Source organism: Bubalus kerabau, chromosome 3, assembly GCF_029407905.1.
Source record: "Bubalus kerabau isolate K-KA32 ecotype Philippines breed swamp buffalo chromosome 3, PCC_UOA_SB_1v2, whole genome shotgun sequence".
In the NCBI taxonomy this organism is placed as follows: domain Eukaryota; kingdom Metazoa; phylum Chordata; class Mammalia; order Artiodactyla; family Bovidae; genus Bubalus; species Bubalus kerabau.
In genome coordinates, this window is record NC_073626.1 from 139323504 (window position 1) to 139340188 (window position 16685).

The 16685-nt window shown below is 31.6% G+C and overlaps 1 protein-coding gene across 7 annotated transcripts in view; it reads right to left on the reverse strand.

Moving 5' to 3' along the window:
- Positions 1-367: 367 nt before the first annotated feature.
- The window catches only part of PGAP1 (post-GPI attachment to proteins inositol deacylase 1), an 80509-nt gene continuing 64191 nt past the window's right edge, over positions 368-16685 (reverse strand). For 6 of the 7 annotated variants that reach the window (XM_055572990.1, XM_055572991.1, XM_055572993.1 and 3 more), the window contains 7 exons: positions 14864-14954; positions 13884-14081; positions 12821-12956; positions 11310-11360; positions 10664-10851; positions 9066-9170; positions 368-8008 (listed from right to left, as the gene is read on the reverse strand). In XM_055572990.1, coding sequence (XP_055428965.1) covers positions 7870-8008; positions 9066-9170; positions 10664-10851; positions 11310-11360; positions 12821-12956; positions 13884-14081; positions 14864-14954 — 908 coding nt within the window. In that variant the 3' untranslated portion in view covers positions 368-7869. The remainder of the gene's footprint in view (positions 8009-9065; positions 9171-10663; positions 10852-11309; positions 11361-12820; positions 12957-13883; positions 14082-14863; positions 14955-16685) is intronic. The other variant, XM_055572992.1, reaches the window with a different exon arrangement.

Genomic DNA, 16685 nt, shown 5'->3' on the forward strand with positions numbered 1-16685 from the left:
CCATTGCCAGGCTCTTCTGTCCATGGGATTTCCTAGTCAAGGATGCTGGAGTGGGTTGCCATTTCCTTCTCCAGGGGATCTTCCCAACCAAGGGATCAAACCCGTATCTCCTGCACTGGCAGGTAGATTCTTTACCACTAAGCCACCAAGGAAGCCTATATGGGAAGCTACAAAATACCAAATTGGGAAATACTAGAAATTTTCATATATCCTATATTTACTGTGATGTATCATGTTTATCATGTTACATGCTTAGGCATTTAAACTTCTGAAATGTTAGACATGCAATAAAAAAATCATTTTTAAGGGTTCTTCCTGAGATGGTATTGTGGAGTATGTGAACTGGTAAGCAATTCTGTACCATGTGTTTTTGTTCACCAAATTTATTGAACATTCAGAACATCAAATTATGACAGATTAAAAAGAAAGCACCAAATAATGCTACACATTAATACCTGAGCGGAGACTGAAGGCAAATATTCATCTATTAAACCCTACACCATAACATTGAAACACAGATAAAAACACTCACAACACTCTACAGAGTACAATAAATAGCACTTTTTGTGAATTACAACTAGTTAAATGTAATAATGTTATTTATAATCATACAAAAAGTACACACAAAATTACACATAAATATATTTAGTATACCATACATTTTGTACAAAGTACTGGCAAAGGTCATGCATGTTTCAAAGGAAAAATCTGCAAGATGTCAATCACTTTTCAGTATATATTATAGGATGAATTGTTTTGCACTGCTAAGTATTATTATGTGCTACATTTTCTGAATGAGAATAAAATTACTGATTTGCAAATTAATGATTACTGAGTCTATCTCAGTCTAACACATAGTTTGTCCTCTATAAACTTTTAACTATAATATAGAAACTGATGCAGGTTGACATGACAGCCATGTATCTTACTGTATTACATACCCTTGCCCAAACTATTTCCATCTCAATTTGACCACGCTTTAAGGAAAGACATTTTCTTTCTACACACTTTCGGAGAAACCTATATTTTTGTTTTGATGGGAGGTAGTGGAGATTAAATGAGAAGAAAGAAAAATGCTGAGTTTATGTTCAAAATTATAAATAAAAAATATACAAAAAATTCTGAGTACACAAAGATATGGGCATCTTTTAGCAGAGACCATGAACGTCCTATGAATGGAACGATTTGTTTTGACTGAAATTATATCCATTATTCTAAATAAGCATAATAAAAATGTAAGTCTTTACATTAAAAGAAAATCCATAAAAAACGGGGGCCAGTTTTCTCTTGGTATCTTAAAAATAACTAGGAAGAAAAAAGTAAAAGGGAAAATAATGTTTAAATATATACATGAATCTGAGTTTATATTTAATGAAAAATCATTATTGGCTAAACTATCTTTGATATACAAGGCTCAATAATCTGAGGAAAAAAATAAGTACATGTCTTAAAGAAGAATTCATGTCTTTGATAATTATTCATTAAAAAGACAAAAAAATACACTTGTAGGTTATGTTTTCATGTGTATTAATCTCAGAAATGCCACCTTTTCCTAAAATAAATTTATTTTCAAAAACTGTAGCCAAACTTAGTTTTTACATCTATGAAGTTAATTTTAATTTGAAATGGGAACTATGGAAATTAAGAGAGGCCTGTGGAGCAATAGTTCAGCTTATACTAAGGGAAATACTGATTAAATGTTATTTAAAATTTTTTACTTCACCAGCCTCAAACAAAAGGATTTGGGGCCAATTTGAGAAGACCACCAATACTAAAATATATAATTATAAAACTTCAGGGCATTCTTTCAGCATTTTAAGGCACGGTCTATTTTATCCCAAACAACTATAAGTTCAAGGTCACAGTGTTAATATGCATTCAATTTTGGTCTGGTTTTTCATGGGTATGTTGCTACATTTATAGTTAGCCATAAGCTTAAGAAATGGTAATACAATCACTTCAAAACAATATATCTAAATCATTTTTATATTTTTTTAAATGTAAATACACAATTTCTTAATTTATATACACTAAAAACTGGATTTTTCTCCTTCTACAGTAGAGGCAGAGAAGATTATTTGTACCAATATTCCAACAAATACATATCTGATTATAAAGAAAACATGGTTATGTTAAATACAGGCATCTCCTATTTAGGACAAAACTATTCAACACAAAGGACAAACTCATTCCAAAAATCATGTTCACTGAATTTTTAGATCTTATACATCATCTTTTTATTATCATCTACCCTCACCAATAATTGGATAATCAAGGCCAAACACTTTAATATTTGGCTTTATCTGTTGCTTCTTTACTTCCAAGGCTACTTATGCAAACTGCATCAACATGACTGGGCAGAGAAACAGTTAACTGACATTAAATTATGGGGAAAACCGTAATATGAGGGACTGAAATTCCCTGTGAAAATTTCTATAGTAAAGAAATTAAAGAATTTCAACCATATAAACACAACAGTTTCTGAATCTATCATATTCCAGCTTTTCTCTCATGAGTACATTACCACATCAATGTTAACACTTCAGCGTTAACATCTTGATTGTCTTTACATTTTCCTTTAAGATGCATTTTACAGTGCTTACTTCATTGTACTATGTTGCATTCCAGTGGATAAATTTCCCCTGTGTGACTGTAGAAAGGGAATGAATGGAAAAACATAGAAAATAAAAGAAATTCCACAAAAAACTTTCTATTACATAAATGAGAGATACCTGTACTAAAAATGATCAGGGCAATAGAATTTAAAGTTTTACAGAATGAATCTGAAACAAGATTACCTAAATGATTTCTTCAACCAATTACTGAAAGATCATTATCAGGTAAACTAATTTTCATCCAATAAAACCAGAAAACATTATTTCAGAAATCAGACAAAATAGAATACACTATGCTATAAGCTTTATATATTTTCAAAGAAAAATCAGGATACAGAATATAAATTTTGATGATTTACATATTTAATATAAGTCCTAGAAGAAAAATACTGAAAAGATTATTTTTGCTTTAATCCCAATATGGTAAGAAAAGTTCATTGGTACAGATATCTGGAGGTATTTTAAAATTTCATTTAGCTTTGGTGGCAAAGTGTGTTTTGCTAACCATATGAATACAGTTCTATTTTCAATGCAGAGCTTTATGCTAAAAAAAAATTCAAATGTGGTTTTTTCCCCTAAAAAAAGGGATGTAAAAAGTCCAATATGAAACAAAACAAGTACAACATTAAATACAAAACATGCCTATCATTTAGGCTTTTGAACAATAGTTCTATGCTTTGTCTGTAAATCTTTTAGTAGTAACATTTCTACTATATAAATACTAAAAACCAAAATAACACCAAAAAAATTAGCATATGAACTTTACAAAAATGGCTACTTCTAGAGTTCTTAAACTAGGATTAGGGTTCACATATGCAAACAAATCTGCACTAACTAATCAAACTACATCAACAGATACAGTTTTTCACAAGTGTTCCAAGTTACAATGTACAGAATGAGCACAGAATAAATCTGACTCATATATATCAAGTCCCATACAAAGTTCATTAGAAATTAACTGGTTACTTGGTATTTCAAAACATAGTCATTTTTGGCAGCATTAACATGCGAAACACTTATAGAAAGTACTGCACTTGATTTAAAAAATTTCAGTTAGACACAACGTAATCAAGATGTAGCAATAGCTTAGAATATCATCTAACTTTTTAAAGTGATGTTACCAATTCAGGTATATTGCTACATTTCTATTATAAATGAAATAACAGTTTATTTCCAAATTTTGTTCCATTCTTCAGACTAAGTTACTAATATATAAAATTCAGTCATCTGTAATCATAATATAATTTATAAAAAATGTGAATTCTTGAGCATTTAGAGTACACATATTCAGATTTGGATTACTGATTTGACTTTTCTTTCCTATTATTCTTATTAAAAGTAAAGAACATAAGTAGCCTTACAAGCTTTCTATTTCCTCAGGCTGTTAAAATATACTGTGAAAGAATGCATGAGTAATAATGTATAAGCAAAAGTTCATTACAGAACTTGAAATGTCCTTTGTTCCAAAATACTGGGATAAAATTTCAGCTCCTAATTATCTTAGCATTTTATAAAAGTATCTTCTACATTTACCTTACATGGCAAGAAGCTTTCTGTCTGGGTCTAATTTCATAACACAAAGACTTTTATTGCTTCTTTTATTCCTGGGGAGTACTATACTCTTCAAATTGACCCCCCCCCAAAAAAAAAAACTTCACAAGGTTATCTTGTTTCCTATAATTTCATAAATCTAAAACACAGAGAAAACACAAACTGATGATAAAAAATAATCAACAAATACCTTAGTCACAGAAGTCCCTATACATTAAAAAAATTCTTCCCAACTAGTTTTAATAACAAGTTACTAAAATATTGCAAATGTGGCACTGTAAGGTTTTGCTCTAAACCTCACAATAAAGCAAGACATATAATACAGGCCAACTGAATGGTCTGGGATTCAGGAATCAACAGTTCTAGCTTACCTCATCATTTCTGTTTTCCTATTTCTCCAGAGCTTTCAAGAATAAACTGAAAACTGAGTTTTACCTTTAATTGTTTTATTTCCCTTGACCACCTTCTGTAAGAGATGCTAATCAACAGTGAGGTAAAAAGAATACACTATGCTGTAAGTGAAAAACCTGAAGAGTTAAGAATGGGAACTAGATAGATAATGAACAAATCAGATAATCTGTCTCATGAAAGTATGTATGTGCGGTGGCAATGTGTAGCATCTGCGTGAGTGGCAGGATAATCAACAAAAAACATTTACTAGGCCTATTATAGTTCTTTATTTCTTTTCCCTACTGTATAATCATGCAGATATTATAATGTAGTTCAAATGAGAAGTACTCCATTATATACATAGGAACTTATCTGACTGAAATATAAAAAAAATTAAAGATTAATCAATACATGATCAATATATACTGAAGAGACACAAAGTCAGTGTTAATCAGGCACAAATGGTTTTTTTTTAGGACTAGTGTTTTAAATACTTTCATTCTGGTGAGAATCAAGAAAAAAGCTAGCAGAAATTGTGTACTTTCTAACATGAAAAAGATAAAGAAAAAAGTGTTAATAATTTCTATCATATTATCTGCTCCAAATTGTAACAGTAGTAACTCCAGAGGAGTCTTTAGAAACACTGAAAGTACTCAGTGTTTGTCCAGTCCAGGCTTTATTTGATCTAGGTATCAACAATAGGGTCTAGGAGTAATTTTTATAAGTTAAAAACTCAAAAAAATCTAAATAAATATGTTATGACAACAAAGCTCAGAAGTTTTCTAAATGAGACAATCCCTAACTGCCAACAAAGTTTTATTTTTAGTAACATTTCTGATAAACCTGTGCTGTTTTGCCAGCTAATAATATAGGTCTTAGGTATGCTTGAAAGAATGTGTAATTTAAAGACAAGGGACTTTCATTTTCTCAAGTGATAGAAACATTAGTTTTACTAATCTTCAGAAAGAGCCTACCTTCTCATCTCTGATAGTTATTTGGGTTTAAATTACATTAGGACTTGATGAAGACCCTGTGAAAATGAATGTGTGTGTGTGTGTGTGTGTGAATTATGTATAAGAACCCAAACAACTGTTGTTTATACATGCTTAATTAGAATCCTTTCTGTGGTCCTAAAATGAAATATTTTGTTGGAATAAGACTTTAGGACTACATGGTAACTACACTCACATGAAAATATTTTCATGAAAATTAGTGTGCCTAATATGCTGCTTTAAAAAGCTAACACACTACCCACAAATGAGAAATTTAAGCTTGTTACATTTTACCGATGAGCAGAAATGACTAAACAAGGAGACTTTAGATCACATAAACACAATTATAGCTGTCAATTGTGATGAAAGTACAGGCCAAATTAGAAGATTCTAATTAATGAATTTGCTTAGGTTCTGTATATGGAACTAAGTTCAAATTTAGAAATATTTAAATGACATATTTAACCTGTAACTTGAAATACAACTACACCTGAGTGAAAAAACAAAAGACATCCTATGTGCAAAAGCTGTTTTATGAGCGTGTGTATAGCTAAACCTAGGCATATGTATCCTTGTTTAAATATGTATGTGACATGTCATGGGAAAGTGTACTCTTTCTTTTCAGGTTTGAACACACAAGCATTATTGTATTTTAATCCCTTTTGCTACTTTTAGCAAACAAACAAGAGCCTGGTATGCCTGCCATGTCTATTATAAGGTTATCACTTCCCTTTAATGATCCCAGTAAATGAAAATATGAATACTGAACATAAAGCTGAGAAAGAGAACAAAAGAATAAAAAAACTCATAACTCTCAGAGATGACAGCAAGATCCTCTTCAAATGATGATAAAACAGTAATGACCTGACGGACAACTTAGAAAAGAAGTGAGGTAATCCTCTACACGCAGTAAAATGGGGGTGACTCTCTAATAAGCAGTAACAGCTGAGAGGCTGTAATGGAATTCAGTTGCAATGGCAGGTAAAATGAGCCTGGTACTCTTGGACATTCCTTGGCACTAACAAGGACACAAGTTCACAAGTGCAACTGTGAAGTTATTGGAACGTTAAGGACTATACTTGAAAGGTTTTGGGTATTTACAGCATACACATCGGAAGGAAGGACTCTATCACCTGGTATACCCCAGCCTGAATTATATCTACTTTTTAAAAACGAGCTGAAATCTGAAATGAAATGTAATATTACTCTTATCTGTCAAATAGTAATTACCTTGGCAAATTAAGATTCTACTATTAAACCTAGTGACTAAATACTCCAACTTATTCAGGTATATTGTGTATACTTATGCTATTAATGGAATAACAGTGGAAAACTGTTATTCCATTAATAGTTTAATTCTATACATTAAATGTAGTACTGCACTTGATCATGCTGATTTTTCTCCCTATAGGAGACAAAAACTGTGCAAATGCAGAGTTTTTTTTCTGACTACTGGAATTTAGTTATTTTAATGATCCATCACGACCAGAGACACTTGGCAACCATGGGGTCAATGAATTAAATAAAATGGTACAGACTGAATGACTGAACTGCTCCAATGCCTATAGGTAAATATCTATGAGAATTTGCTTCAAATTTAGCAATACATCTCTTCAATAGTCTCCTGATAATCACTAAGAACACAAAATAAGATTCTTATTTGAAAAGCAAGAAGAAATTTTCATTAAGTTTTATATTTGAATTATGCTTCTATTCACCAATCTTGCTTGGTTATCAAGAAAACATGTCTCTTTTGAACTTAAAGCATATTTTCATAGATGTAAGAAAACAAAAGATCTATTTTGTTCACTCTGACTGCCAAAAACTAAAGATTGTGGCTATTTTATTTCTGATAAAGCAGTTTAAATTTCATTAATCTTTTAAGACTTATTTTTCAATATATATAGTTTAGCAAATACAAAGTAACCCACTTTTCAGAAGAAAGCTTGATGAAATGAGCAGAATGTTTGAGGTGATGAGACAAAAAACAATGCTACATTTACTGAGTGTTTAGGAGAAGATCCTGGCATGGCCAATCAAGCAGACTAGCTCTGCAGAGAAGTCCTCAAAGACAGTGGCCACCATATCCTTTTACTAATTTTTAGAAAATGACTAGTACACAGATGTCATACCACAAAACAAAACCATGCTTCAGCTACTTTCCTCAAGCATTACAAAACTAATTTCCTATTTTCAACATTGTAAAAATAGACTTGTCTTCTCCAAAGGATCTTGCTGTCGACACTGATGGATCTGTATTGTTCCCACTTAATACTGTCCCTAAAGGCATAAATCATCTTTATCATTCCTTAAATCCAATCTTACATAAAGTTGCATAATGCATGGAGTAAAAGAGGAATGAAGACAAAGCATGGAACCCTGTATAAATGTGATGACCCAAAAGCAATCACACCAACAGCCAGAGGAAGTGGAAACTGTGAAGTAGTCTTCAATAATTTACTGTAAAGAGACAGAAATATACATTATAATGTTAACATACTCAGTGAACAAAAACTGAATATGTCAGTCTTTTATACAGTTTTGTAAAGTATTCTATGTGATTTTAGATAAAGTAATTTTTCACATAAAGAATTTAACGGTCCATATTTTTAAAAAAATATCAGTACGAATACATTTTGGCTGGAAAAGAGAAACATATTCTATTAAGTAAATAACCAGTTTTGCTTATTCTTTTCAATTTTAAGCACAAAAAAATACTAGTTGGACTTATATTCAGCAATTTGACTTTACCTAAGAGATTTATTTTAATAAGAAAAAATCAATAATGTTTACTAAGATATAGCTACAGAAATATTTATTTTCAACCTATTTAATATCAGCAAAAAGCTTCAACAACAACAACAAAAAATCCTTAATTCCTAACAGGAGCATATAAAACAAGACACTAACTATTTAAAAATACTATCAAGAAAGACTGTCACCTTTTTACTCTGAAAACAGATAAACTGAGGGATTAAGAAATTTACTGAAGGACACAAAGCCTTAGATTTAAACCCTAGATCTGCCTGATTTTAGAATATCTGCAACTATCTGCCAGAATCAACTGAAAACACTCTCAGAGCAAATAAGCAGTCAATAAAAGGTAAAATTTTATTATTGAAAATCTTAAACATATATATAAGTAGATTAACAGTACAATGAACCTCATGGATCCATCCCCGGTTTCAGAAATTATCAAGTCATGGCCAATCCTACTTCATCTATTATATTTCTACCTACTTTCAACTCCTGTATTTTGTTGGAAGCAAACTTAAATATCAAATATTTTAAGGATTAACTTTTTAAAGAAAAAAATTATTATATACTAACAAATAAAACCCATAATTAAGAAAACATAATACATTTGCACATAAGCTATAATATTTACATATAAACCTAATTACTATTAAGGTATCACCTTTAGTATTGTCCAGGAAATTAGGAACAAAAAGTATGTTCCAGACATAAAAGAATACCAGGAATAGATGAGAGAAAAAGAAAGATTAAAAGACTATACCTTGATTTTATTGAAGTAGTGTAAGTATTTCCAAGAATTGCCATAGTTGGAATAAGGATAAATGCCAAAGGTTTACATGGATCAGGATTAAGTTTAAAGTAATACCTAGATCAGAAAGAAGAAAAAAAAAAAAACATAAATCAACAAAGCATAGCCCATCATTTTAAATTATCAGAATCAATAAATAAATTTCAAAACCTTACAATTACAATGTGGATATAAGAAAGCTCTAAAGTGTTCACGAAATCATTAATAAATAAATTTTGCTCTACATCATCTTTATACTCAAGGTTTTAGATGGAGAATTATGTTCAGAAGCTACTAAAGGAAATGAAAATATCCAATATGGAAGCACTTCCTTTCTGTAAGTATATGCCTGAAATGTCATATACAGATAATATTTCATAAAACAAATTATTTAAAATATATTTAAATTGTTTTATTTAAATAAGATAAAAAAAATAAAAGTTTACACAAAGTAACTGTCCCTTATTTTTTCTTTAAATTTATTGTCCCTTATTTTTTAAAATCCAAATTCTCATCTCTTGCATTGAGTAAGATACCTACACCTTTCAGAATCATAAATTTGTGCTCCTGAAGTGGTTTTCTCCCCACATCTGTGACCAAAAATCTGGACCTTGATTAAAGTTACGGACTTACTAAGTCACTTCAGTCGTGTCTGACTCTTTGCATCCCTATGGACCATAACTTGCCAGGCTCCTCTGTCCAAGGGATTTTGTAGGCAAGAATACTGGATTGGGTTGCCATACCCTCTTCCACGGGATCGTCCCAACCCAGGGATCGAACCCGCCATCTTTTAAGTCTCCTGCATTAGCAGACAGGTATTTTACTAACACTACCTGGGAAGCCCAAAATAAGGGACAGAGGAAGGATATTAACATCTGGTAACCAGTGATTTAACTTATTGAACTTGTTTTGATTCATCTGACTTTTCAAAAAAAACCACCTCCAATATGTAGATAATCTGAAAATTTTACATCATTTCTAAAATCTATATTAATCAGGAGTTCACTATTAACTGAATAAGGGAGTTTTTTAAAAAGACAATTTACTAAAAACTAAATATTCTAGAAATAACCTTAGAGGGCATTTTTAGGCTTCATTTAACCTAGCACACAAATGACAGTTTTCAGTAGTAAATACCTGATCACTTACTTTGTTCAATGTGTAGGACACATCAGAAAAGTACACACTTCCTTCATTATTTCTATTATTTTAAATGTAGCATTTATCTTCCCCTCAATTTAATATAAAATTGATCATAAGTTGAAAAATTAAAGCACTAACATTATGAATACCTTAAGTCAGCAAAATAAAGCACATTTTCACATATTTCTAGACTCAAAAAAGGTGAAAGGAAAAGTAAATAAAATAGAATTCCCCCCATTGGGCAGATTTTAGGGAAATTTATATTCTCATGGAAAAAGAGAAAATTTGAATATGCTAAAAATAAATTTCAGGTGAAAGCTTCTTGTTCTTGTGAAAGTTTTATGAATCATTAGTAATCTTGCAAGTCTCTACTTACAGATATTTATCATTTAAACCACATAAATTATAACTATATAAATAAAACTTACCTAAGATTCTTAAGCCAATAAATTAAAGATGGCATGCTGAGTAATACAATCCATGTTAATAAGTTAATCAAAGTACTGTGCATGCGAAGACTATCTTCAGCATCACTGGCAGATAAGCGGAGATGGTGTACTGCAGAGTCTTTATGGTGATTGGATTTTTTTTCACTTCTTCTAGAGTGTTTGGGATTCTATAAAGCAATAAAACAAAAAATATTGAGATATTAAGTAAAATTATGTAATAATTTATTTAGAATCATACTCAATTATCGAACAGCTCAATACAGTTTTTCATTACCAAACTGATATAAAATACTGAAATTATCTTATTTGAAAGTATTTTAAAGCAGTTGTCAGTTATAAAACTTATTCCATTGACTTGTTATTTCCACTGCTAAGAATATATCCTCTAAGTAATTACTTAAAATAAAATTTAAGAGATAATTGTAATAACAAAAGCAACTTAAGCACTAACATCAAACTAAATGACAATCTCTAAGTCTTATTTTAATATTCATTAGGTTCAATTTTCTTAAAGCTATTTAAATTCAAATATTGTAAACTTCTAAATATTGAAAATTTCTAACTTTTTTTTAAATAAACTTTTATGTTTTTCCATGTTCTATAGAGTTATGAAAATAAAACTTACCACAGTCTGACTGTTTTTAAACATTGTTAGGCTGGCTTGCAGATGAACAATCTATGAAAAAGAAAAGACATTAATTTTACTTTTATTTTGAAACAAAAAACAACCATTTTTATTGAAATTGAGAAGCATTATAATTTGAAGTTTTAAAAATCTAAATAAATAAAAATCCATTTCAACATTTAAAAACATTCTTTTAGAAAAGATAAATAATAGCTACATGTGCTTGCTATCATGGATTAAAAATCAGAAACAAATAAAACATCACAGAGTATGTTGGGGCTGGGATATAATGTTAGTCTTTACACTGTGTGACCATATGCTTGAATACTGCCTTGCTAATGCAACTTAAAATGTCATGTAAGTCAAAAATTTGATTATATTCAGCACAGTATAAACATCTTAACAAGTGATATATAATCTAAATCTTTGAAAATCAAAACTCAATTATATAGGATGGTAAAATGTTTACAAGAACCCGGAAAAGTCTACAAATTTATTAGGTGTGCTTAAGTATTTGAGAAAGTTTTTCTTACTGTGTCAGTTGTTTGAAATATTCACCTAAAAAACTAAAAATATTGTATTTATAAATCAAATTAATTTATATTTATAAATAAAAATAATTCTGAATAGTTTTTTCTGATGGTCATAGTTTTCCTTTGAAAACTGAAAGTAATCTATAATGGCATGTATTTAGTGATAAAGTGTTAGTTGCTCAGTTGTGTCTGTGTCTTTGTGACCCCACGGACTGCGGCCCATCAGGCTCCTCTGTCCATGTGATCTTCCTGACCCAGGGATGGAACCTGGGTCGCTTGCATTGCGGGCAAATTCTTTATAGTCTGAGCCACCAGGGAAGCCCATTTGTATTAAATGCAGATGCAAATAAGTCTTTGCTAGAAAAAGAAAAGGAAAAAAATTATTATCCTTTCTGATATCAACTAACTCTATATAAGGTTAACGTGGAGCTCATGCAGTTATATAAACCTGAATTTTCCTGCAAAACTGTCAATCTTTTTAGAAGTGTTTTTCATTTCCTCAGTAAAATTACTAGCTTAATTATTTTTATCATTGTCATATACTTCTTCAGCAACATTTGTAACATTTTACATGTTTCAGCATGACCAACAACTTGATCCCATTGACATAACCATTTATTTTGTCTATTATCCATGTTCAAAGAAAAGTTATAACAAACTGTTCTAGAAGAATGTTTTTCAAAAAGTTAACATTATTTGCCAAACCATCAAGTAATGTGAAACAGATTATATCTCTTCCCCTCCCTTTGTTTTTTAACAAAGAAACTCAATTCAGATTAGTAACTTCAGTTCTACAGTTAACTTCATATATCTGAAATAGTTAAGATGTTAAAAAAAAAAACAGCTTTACCCATAAGCCTGTTATATAACAGAATATTACTGCAGCAGTGATTGAAAAAAAATTTTTAACAACTATGGGTAATTCTATGCCTGCCTGATACACAACTCAGGCCTTCTCGCTTTATTGATTTGACATACCTTAAACACATAGTAAAGATAAGTAAGAAGTATGGCAAAGGCTCCACAAGTTGTCCAGCTAATGAGGATAAAAATAATTGTCAAAATGGGCAAGTCTGGTGATATTATCTTGATATCTTTAGGAAGTTCAGAGGGCCTGGAAAAACAAGAATAAAGATTTTAAAAGCATATTAACAGTTATTTAAACAGTCACAATTAAGGAGAAAACAGTATAGTGCTCTGTCAGCTTCTCCTTATTAATCTGCAAGCATTACTATAAGGTAAATAGTAAAGCTTTTTAAAACAAAGATGATGGTGTCACATATTTTAAAATTCTGTTATATACTGTGATAGTTTCTCTTGCATTTAGATATACTACGGATAGTATCAGTACTAAAAGAGAAAAAATATTGTTAAAGATAATTATTACTTATAGGCTCTGTACCATACAATTCCGATCTTGACATGAAAAGAAATCATTTTCTGTTTTTAAAGTCTCAAGGTCACTCAGACATCTCATGATGTTAATGTCAGAAGCACTTTAGAAGAAGTGGAGGAAGAAGTATCATGAGGAGAGTTAATTAACAGAAACTACATCACTGGTTTACCTGAAAAACCTACCAGCAACTTCAAACCATGTCTTTGGATCATAGTAAAACTCTAGGCAATGCTTTTGGAACTCTTACACATTTCATCTAATCTGATCCTACATATCAAGATTGGAGTCTCTTGCTCTCAGGCTTGACTAAAAAACCACCACGTAAAATCATTGCCAGAAAACAAACACCTTCCCCTTGAAAAGATTTAAACAGTGAAATTTAAAAACACTTGTGCACTCTGTTAAACTTTTATGACCATCTTAAACACTATGGTCAAAATCAAATGTAGCATTTAACTTGAAATAAATCATTATCTATGACAGAAACGTAAGTTTGAACACTAACCCCATCTTTTGCTACTTACACATTTTTCCTTAGACATTATATTTTAGTGAAAGCAAAGTAATCTTAAGGTTCTCTATCAGAATACGATTTTTTTCTTACGTTAAGAGCAATAAGAAAGATTTTAGTCACTCATTCTTTACCTTTTCAAAGCTAGCCACAATGAAGAAAGAAGTCTCACAGATGTAGAAGAGAGTAGGCCACCGCAGTAGGCAGTACATGTTCCAAACAGAAAAAGAATCAAAGATACAAGGGGGAAACACATACTCTGACTAGTTAAAACGATGGCATCTAATTCTGGTAACAGTAACATATCCCATAATTCTTTAAACCATTTATATCTGTGGATAAAAGAAAACAAAACAAAACAAAAAGCAAATGATACAATAAAAGCAAAAAAGCAACTCTCATTCAAGGATTTAACATTTGAAGCATTCGACCATTCACTAGAGTCCCCAAAGTTCCATGGTATTTAATTTGTAATTATCCTGAAAAAACTAACTTCAGTTCCTTGTAAGGAACTAGTGAGTCTACTGATCTTCAAAGATCTGAGTCTTAAGTCTCAAAGCAGTTTAACTGTTCTCTAGTAATCCTTGTATTGAGTCATAAATTTTTTTTTTAAGTTATAAAGACAATAGCTAGTTATAACAACAGAAGAAAAGACATTTAAGTAATGCTTCTTAATCCCCCCCCCAAAAAAATCAGAATAAATTAAGAATGCAGTATTAAGTAGGGTAAAGAGATCTAAAATATACTTTGTATGGGAAGTAATAAAAATAGTGTTCTGAGGCACTGTTTCATCAGTATCTTACAGCACTGTGTGCTCATAAATCTGGGATACCCAAAGAGCATAGACTGTATACATTCTTTTGGAAATGTTAAAGTCCTGGTATATTTACAGATTTATACTGTAATAATTACTTTTCAATAAATACTTTTGAAATAGTTAAACTACTGAAGTAAATGTTGATATGCTTATTAGGCCTTTGCCTAAGAGAAAAATTCCATTTAATAAAACAAGTCAATTGTCTCATCTGTATGAAAATTTATGTTCCATATTTGAGCCAAGCATAATATTGTATACATAAAATTAAAAATCATTATCACAGATAATAAAACTTACCCCAACAGAAACTTAACCATAATTACAAAAGGATCAACTTTGTATGGTTTGGCTTCTTTATCCAACATAGTAGCATATTCTAAGCAATGACCTAGTGATTAAAAATATATATACGTAGTAGAGAATTCACAGTAATTAAACGAGACATATTACATCCTGCATTGTTTACAAGAATACCATATTACATGTGAGAAAGCAAGAGTCTTTATTATTCTAATTTGAAATGCAATCAAAACTACAATGAAGTACCACCCCATTCTGGTCAAAATGTCGATCACTAAAAACTCCACAAATAATAATTGTTAGAGAGGATGAAATGGAGAAGGAAATGGCAACCCACTCCCAGATCCCTGCCTGGGAAATCCCACGGACAGAGGAGCTCTGCAGGCTACAGTCCATGGGGTCACAAAAAGAGTTGGACATGACTGAGGGAACTTGCACTTTAGAGAGGCTGTGGAGAAAACAATGTACCTTCTACACTGTCGGTGGAAATGGAAGCTGGTGCAGCCACTAGGGGAAACAGTATGAGGTTCTTTAAAAACTAAAAACAGAACTACTCTCTGATCCAGAATCATATGCAGAATGTACGCAGGTCAAGAAGCAACAGTTCTAACAGGACATGGAACAACAGACTGGTTCCAAATTGGGAAAGGAGTACGTCAAGGCTGTACATTGTCAGCTTGCTTACTTAACTTCTATGCAGAGTACATCATGCAAAATGCTGGGTTGGATGAAGCACAAGCTGGAATCAAGACTGCTGGGAGAAATATCAATCACTTCAGATATGCAGATGACATCACCCTTATGGCAGAAAGTGAAGAAGAACTAAAGAGCCTCTTGATGAAAGTGAAAGAGGAGAGTGAAAAAGCTGGCTTAAAATTTAACATTCAAAAAATGAAGATCATGGCATCTGGTCCCATCACTTCATGGCAAATAGATGGGAAACAATGGAAACAGTGACACACTATTTCCTTGGGCTCCAAAATCACTTCAGGTGGTGACTGTAGCCGTGAAATTAAAAGATGCTTGCTCCCTGGAAGAAAAGCTATGACCACCCTAGACAGCATATTAAAAAGCAGAGATATTATTTTGCTGACAAAGGTCTATCTAATCGAAGCTATGGTTTTTCTAGTTGTCATACAGATGTGAGAGCTGGACCATAAAGAAAGCTGAGCACTGAAGAATTGATGTTTTTGAACTGTGGTGTTGAACTCTTGAGAGTCTCTTGGACAATAAGGAGATCAAACAAGTCAATTCTAAAGGAAATCAGTCCTGAACATTCACTGCAAGGACTGCTGTTGAAGCTGAAGCTCCAATACTCTTGGCACCTGATGCAAAGAACTGACTCGCTGGAAAAGACCCTGATGCTGGGAAAGACTGAAAGTGGGAGGAGAAGGGGATGACAGAGGATGAGACGGTTGGATGGCATCATTGCCTCAATGGACATGAGTTTGAGCAAGCTCCAGGACTTGGTGATGGCTAGAGAAGACTGGTGTGCTGCAGTCCATGTCATCACAAAGAGTCAGACATGACTGAGTAACTGAATTGACGATCCAGAAATCCTACTCCTGGGTATATAGCTAGACAAAACTCTAATTCAAAAAGTTACATGCAACCCTATGTTCATAGCATCACTATTCACAACAGCCAAGACATAGAAATAACCTAAATGTCTGTTGACAGATGAATAAAGATGTGGTACATATATACAATGGAATATTACTCAGCCATAAAAAAGAACAAAAATGCCACTTGCAGCAACATGGATGCAGCTAGAGATTATCATACTAAGTGAAGTAAGACAGAAAAAGAAAAACAAATA